This window comes from Loa loa, assembly GCF_000183805.2.
Source record: "Loa loa unplaced genomic scaffold supercont3.218, whole genome shotgun sequence".
Lineage (NCBI taxonomy): Eukaryota > Metazoa > Nematoda > Chromadorea > Rhabditida > Onchocercidae > Loa > Loa loa.
This window is the reverse complement of record NW_018108398.1, coordinates 49,460-57,027: the sequence shown is the minus strand read 5'-3', so window position 1 is coordinate 57,027 and position 7,568 is coordinate 49,460. Positions and strand designations below refer to the sequence as shown.

At 30.8% G+C, this 7,568-nt stretch overlaps 1 protein-coding gene across 1 annotated transcript; it reads right to left on the bottom strand.

Annotated features, from left to right (window-relative positions):
• Positions 1-3,395: 3,395 nt before the first annotated feature.
• On the bottom strand, positions 3,396-6,335 carry LOAG_10963 (hypothetical protein; the record flags this gene model as incomplete). The annotated part of the gene is made up of 5 exons (XM_003146486.2): positions 3,396-3,485; positions 3,734-3,901; positions 4,229-4,397; positions 5,042-5,116; positions 6,178-6,335. The coding sequence occupies 5 exons, from the start codon at positions 6,333-6,335 to the stop codon at positions 3,396-3,398; spliced, it is 660 nt and encodes a 219-aa protein (XP_003146534.2).
• Between the last annotated feature and the right edge of the window lie 1,233 nt (positions 6,336-7,568).

Sequence of the window (7,568 nt, the reverse complement as noted above, 5' to 3'; positions counted from 1 at the left end):
CTCCCGTCCTCCCACCCCCTCTCCCGTGTCCTGCTTTCCAATCGTAGAAAGAAAATTGGAAAGGTAAGGAAGGAACAGAAATCCATTTTGTTAGTATGTTTACGCAATCCTCAAGTTTGTCATTTTATTGCTTGTTTTGCTAACCAAAACCAGCCGTTATTTTATATGGCTAAAGTTTGGAAATCAATAATGCAGGTTTTTCTTTTTTAGTTCATCTTGGATGGATAACTTTTAACTAAGGTTGGTTAATTGTATGCATTTAACGGAGTATTACTTTAATAGTGTTCTACTGAATTATTTATCAGCTGGGGACCTTTTACTAGCAAATTAACGTGTTATCACCACAACGTACTAGCAAATTAACATGTTATTACCACAACGTACTAGCAAATTAACATGTTATTACCACAACGTACTAGCAAATTAACGTGTTATATTGGTTAGGTTGTCTAATTGATACATCTGCAATTTAATTAGGATAAGTGAGTATTTCTTTGCAGATATTAATACTTGGAAAAACTAAATAGATTTTAGAATCTCAGTAGTATGCTCGGGAATAAATCATCCAAATATAGCTATCAGGAAAGAGAATTAGAATCAGGGAATCCTGAATTCAGGAATTGTAAATTTCATGGAGGTTATTGGAATTCATGAATTTGCAGATGAGATCTAGAAAAGAAAAGAAAAAGCAATGAAGCAATAGATTTGCACAATTGTGATCCAGTCTCCAGTAGTTATTAGCAACTAAAGCGGGAAATAGACGGAGCAAAGGGCCAATTTTCAGAACATGACAATGGCCAACAATTTGGAAATGTTTCGAAGAATGGCTATGTTGAAAAACAGTAAACTGGGCGGATTGTTTCAATAAGATAGACGACCACCGAAGAATATCTCTTCGTTTATTGATCATGTAAATTAATTTAAATTACAAAGCAACCGTTGTAAACAAATAACGTCATATCACTATTATGGTGATATTGATCAACTTGCAAATGAATATATCGATTGATTTGTAAGTAAATTTATCGATTTTTTAAGTGTAATGCACCTCGCAGAGTTCGATTTTATCATTTATTAAAAATATTTTATAAATTCTGAAATTTAAGACTAATTTATAAATTCATTCTCAAACACATTTGCTAAATATACATCTTCTATGGCAGCAGGCCTTCCGTTGTTTGATTACTTGTTTTGAAAAATGTGGAAAATATTCTCCAATTTCAAATATTACATCGCATTCAACCAATAATAACTTTTGTTTGAACTTTTGTTTACACTCATTTCGATTATTTTCATGATTTGAAAAAAAAAAAAAAAGCAATAACAGGTAGAATGTATGGTTTCTTTGCATTTTTTAACTTTATGCAATAAGGTTATCAGGCTATTCATATTGATGATAAGATAAAATCTGAATATATTGACCATTGACCACATGAAGTAAACATTTGTATCCAATGAAATTAATATAAGTGACCGTTTTAAATGAATTCTGTATTCTTACAGTTATACAAAAGTGCGAGACCTAAGTGAGTAATTACTGAAACTTTTATATTCAATAAATATTTTTTCGAAATTAAAAAATAACGACTAAAATATGTAACAAAACAAAATCTTAAGTTAATATGCAATAAAACCAAAGAACAAAGATTAATGGATCAAACTCAGATAGTCTAGAGAAAAACTTTCTGCTAATGAAAATGGGGAACTTTTAAATCATTCAATTTAGTGCATTTTAACCATGGAATATTCTATACGGTTCTTAGTCATGTATTAAAATTCCTTACTAGGAGTTATTTCATGTACTACAAGTTTATCGAAATTCTATAATTTTCGTAAAATGTTGAAATCATATTTGTCTATATTGGAATATTTAAAATTTGAAGAATTAAAACATATCAGAATTTGAGAAAAAAGATTTTTGTTCCAGTTATACAACAATGAATAATCAGAAATGTCACTTTTGCGAAATCCTTGTCTCTTAATTGTAATCATTCACTGATAAGAAAAGCATCACACTGCAGTAAACGATAATTATGTGTGTTCGAAAGCTAATTTGTTTTGAAATTCGCTTCTTTTCCCCTAATTAACTGGAATTTTTTGCTTACTTAATCCAGATTGTTTAGCAATTTAATTCAAATTATTTGGTTGTTTAATTAAAATTGCTTCGTTGCCTACTTGGAATTGTTTAATTGCTTAATTCGAATTGTTTAATTATCTAATTCAAAGTGCTTAGCAGCTTAAATGGAATTTTTTAGTCACTTCATCCAAATCATTTAATTACTTAATCCAAATTGTTTATTTGTCTAATCCGAATTGTTTACTTGCCTAATTGGAATTACTATAATAATGACGAGAAATTGTAGCAAAAGCCAGATGCAAAAGAAATATATGAATAGTAAGCACTGATCAAAGAAGTTCTTAATCAGCAAAAGTTTTGTATATTTTCATAAATATACAAGTCAAATGATGTCTTGTATGAATTTAACGTCTTGCAACGTACGCTGCACTCACTTACACGTTGTTACTGACATTATCATCTAATACCTTCAAGTGTACGAGTTGAGCAATAATTTGAAACTTATATGAAAGTTAATTACGGAGTGTGCATTACACAAAATAGAAAATGTTCTGCATGCCTATAACCCAAAAATGTCTCAATTAATTAATAATTTGCAGACTTCATAGTAATTAATACGGTTGAACCAAATGGTTAAAATTACCGAGAAATTAATTAGCCACCAGTGATCTGCGGCTTATGATTAAATAAAAGCTTAGATGATCAATATCATGAATGTCGTTTGGAAACGATGAAAACATAAAAAGTCACGTTAAGACAGGATGTGCAATATTAATTAGATATTTTGATTGTCAAATAACCAGTCTTTATCCTTGCAAAGTAATTTCAATAATTCTTTTAAATTCGAATTTAAAATTGAGTATTTTTTGGCAATAAATTTAAAAAAGTTGATTGTTTGATATGAGCTTTAACTAGAATTCTCTCAGCTTCCTACAATCATCGCCTATCAGTTCCATTACTATTATTTGATGCGGTGCAAGACTGAATAAGCTTTTAAAATTGATAATTCAAATTTAGACCATTCAATCGTGTTCTTTGGTAGTTCATTTCAATAAGCTTACCAAGCTGAGCTACTATGACTAGCATTTTTTGACAAGATTGTATTCAACAGGCTATATTTAAGTTTATTACGTAAAAAAGTTTTCATATGTAAATACAAAGAGATAAGCAATATTGTTTATGAACTAATAATTCGATTAAAATGAGATCAGCGGAAAAATGAAAAAATAAATTTGAATATTTTAGTGATATGTTTATTGTTGTTTGTTCGGTTGCCGTGTTATTTTGAAATTGAAGTTGTTGTTGTTACCATATACAACTATGATGGGCCAGCATCTTCCTGTCTTGAACTTTTTTTCGATGCACGACGTTTACTCTCTGTCAAATAACCGCCTTTTATACGATCAACCTGTAAAAAAGAAAAAAAAAACTTCAAATGTTGTAGTGGTGGAGGATAGCAATATTGATTGATTTCGTTACAGTAATGATAAATTATACATTTAAATTTGTTTCGGACCAGTTCTGTATTAAAAGTTAAACCTTCTAGAAATTATACCTTTATCAGCTAGTTTATCAGTAAAACAAAAGTACTTTATCAGAGATAGATTTTAATTCTTGAAATAGCATAAGGATTTGAAACAGTTATAGATAGCTTACGATAAATGACAAGAGCGTATTCCACGCTTGCAAACATTTACGTTTACCACGAATCGCTTCAGCTTTTGCGATCGATTCTGCTAACGAATCACCAAACTGATCCCACGATGAAGACATGGAATTTTCGCATGTATTACAATGTGTTGCACCCATTAACATACAACGATGCTAAAGCGGAATCTTATTCTTTAGAATTGTGATGTGAAATTCAACAAAACTTAACAATGTTGTTTTTCTAAAATATAACGGAAATGGCAAAAGAAAACGACTAGAAGATCATCGATTAATCGATTGACAAATTGATAAGTATCAATTACTTATCACCAAATGATTGTTTGTAAGTTGACTAGGTTAGGAGAAAAACAATTTAACAGCAAATATTAACAAAATTAGCGAAAAAATTTATAACAACTAATGGCATTGTTGATTATTCCTCAAAAACCGGAAATGATAGAGGAGAAGTGTAGGTGATGGAAATGAAGAATTTGTCTGTACCTGTACAACTTTGGTCGAACTGTGAATTTCCTGCAATGCAAAATCGATAAGCTCTATTAAACTATCTGCATGTTCTTTCACATCGTAACATTTGTAAGATGTGAACCCATCAATAATTGAAGTTTTCCGGAACAGTTCTTTTGCTATTGTATTTTTTGCGATTACGGTCCTGAAAATAGCTGAATAGAAGACAACGAAACTTTTTTAGTATCTTGCTTACAAAATGACCAATGAATGATCATATATTATTTTTATGGTCATTATTATGAATGATTTCCTGAAAAAAGTAAGAAGCAAATAATAGACTAGAAGATTCAGTGATACTGAAATATTACCTCTGTCGTTGTTCTTTGATAATTTAAGGAATTACATCAAGTATAAGGTAAGAGACTTCCCCTCCTTATCCAAACAATTTTACCGTCGTATGTAAAGTAAACAGTATAAGTAAGTTGAGGGAAAACAATGCCTCTTATTTGATACAAGAATGATAAGCCTCAATTTTTGACCTTCAACACTGATCGAAGGAAACGATTTGTTTGGCTAATTTGATAGGAAGTTCTCTTTGAAAAAGTTTCAATAATTAGCTGTAAGCTAAATGAAGTCATGGTAGCGATGTGTTGTAACTTAATGATTAGGCAGTTCATGCTAATATTATTGTTAGACCCACAAAAATGAAGCGTGAATATCGCTGTGGTTGAACTTTTCTCGAAACATTTTAAAACTAAACTGTAATGATTGGAATTTGATTGCATTTTGAAAACGATAAATTTTCACAAAACTATGATATTTTAACTTAATATTTAAAAATCATACCGAAAAACATTGATAAAAAAATTGGGTGAGGAACGTATTCGTTGCCAACTTTGTTGTAGTAAGTGAATTTGATAGCTGAAAACAAAAAATGAAAAAAAAGAAACGAAATTTCATGAGAAAATAAAATGCTTCCCGAAAATACCAGCGAATGTCAACATTATCGGAACGTCGTTTCAATCGTAAATACCATCAATTACTTGAAATTTATCGCTGTGCTCGTTTTTTTCCTTGAAAAGTGATATTGGCTTAGAAAAAAGAAAAAAAAGGGAATGTTTCCTACAGTAATCTAATACGATACCTTGGCCCTTTGTGAAATGTTTTATTGTGTGCGCAAAAATAGCGGAAAAGTCCTATTTTTGAATATATCCTTATTCGATACAAAATACTTTTTAAGACTTTACGCACCGTTCCAATTAATATATTAATGAATCATAGTGATGACATAGACAACGCTCATCCTTCTCCCACTTCCTTCCAAATTTTTTTTTTTCACTTTTAGCTTTGAGGTTCCAGTTTCATCAAATTAGCATGGAATAACTCTAAAAGACATTTACTCAATGGTTCATATAAATATTTCTTTCTGAAACGAAAATGACATAAATCCTCTGTTCTTTTAGGAGAATATTTGTTTATGAAGGGAAATTATCCTTCTAGCATTTTCTAACAGTGATATTTCTACTGAGAATTGTTTGTACCTTTTGCCACAGATAGAAATGAATAAATTTTTATATTTTTTCCGTACTCATAAAATGAATAATATTTAACAATTCAAGGTAACCAATTGATAATGAAAGTAACAGACGATGATTTCATCATTATCAAAACGCAAAAATCTTGAAATTAAATTTGAACTGATCTCTGATAATCAACTCCATGCATTTATTTTCCTTTCCTGTCATTTTATTGCTACCTTTTGCATATAATAGCACAGGTTTACTATTGCATTTACTAAATGAGGATGTAATTTACGACTTGTCAAAAAAAAAAAGATCCGTTATGGTTAAAAAAACACACACAAACATGTATCCGTCATTTCTGTTTCGAAAAGTGAGAGAAGTTATCCAGTTACTAAAAGGAATAGAAAAGATTCCAAATTCTTTTTGAAATTTTGAAGTTTCAAATCATCTGATACAAACCTGGATAGTTGAAGCTGTTCAGCTAAGGTATTCCCCGTATAACCTGTATCAACGAACATTTCCGTAATCAGAGATGTTCGATGACTGGTTGATGGTGAACTTGTTGAAGTTTTATGTCGACCACGTCCTGAGGCGCAATTTGAAGTAACTTCTTCCATTCCAGTGGTAATCGATGCTCGATGCAATTGATGGCTTATATGCTTGGTGCTACAATTATCGCTGCTATTCCTGCAACTATTAAATTATCTTTTGTTAATCTATACATCAACAAAAACACCACAGACAGAGGCATGTAAGTCACATAATATCCATTTTCATCTTTCATTAATTTCACCTTTTCAACAAATTCATTTCTCAAAGTTTGATTTTTCTATTGTTGAAACTTTTGGCGAAAAAGAAAAAGTTTGAGTTGAGAAATTTCTGGAAGCACTATTGGCATACAGTAATCTGATCATCATTTTATTTTAGTTATAGTGAATGAAATCGAACAAAATGTGATTTAGTTTGGGTATTGTGAGGACTTTTGTGTTTCTCCATATTACTCACCCCATAAATTTTACTGAATTTTCCCAAAACAACTTCTGAAGTAGAATCGTTATTGTACAAGTGGAAAATGACTTGAAATAAAAAAAAAACAATGCCTTTCAAAGCTTCCTTTTAAAAGGTTTCCATTTCATGTTTCGTATTTCAATCGGTGGTACATTGTCCAATGTCCGTAATGTTATCACAATGCTTTGGCTGTTATTGCTTGATCTTATCGTATCATACAGAGATTTGTCACCATACATCAATAATTTACGTTGTCAACTTATTATTTCCACTGATCACGAGCACAGTGGATAATTATTACTTTGTTATATCTTATTTCAGTAATTCATACGTAACAATTTACTGAGTGTGATGCTGAAGGTAGGATGAATTTTGAAGCTGAATTGACGATTGATCGTTTAGATATTCGATGTAATGCCGTTGAATTTGAGAGTCGCTGAAGTTTTGGATAAATTTTGGTCGTACGATACCCGAGCCATAGCTAGAGCGACGGCCAGAAGTTTTGTGATTGCCAGTGGAAGAATGAATTTTCGCGATCTACAAAAAGAAACTACTCACAAATTTTAGTATATCATACTTAAGTAAGCGAGTAAGTATGATGAATAAGAGTTAATTGGTTTGCTTCAAATTTACAACAAGAGAGGTGACATAATATTTGAACAAATTAAAATATAACATTTGAGCAATACTCGTTCTCTAACTTCTTTGATATGAGCATACGAATGTAATATTTAACTAAACTTATAGTTTCATTTATCATCACAATCTAATATCATTAGCTTAGCAGTAACAAATAGGTTAAGAGAGAGAGAGAGGGAGAGAGAGAGAGGAGGGAAGGAAGA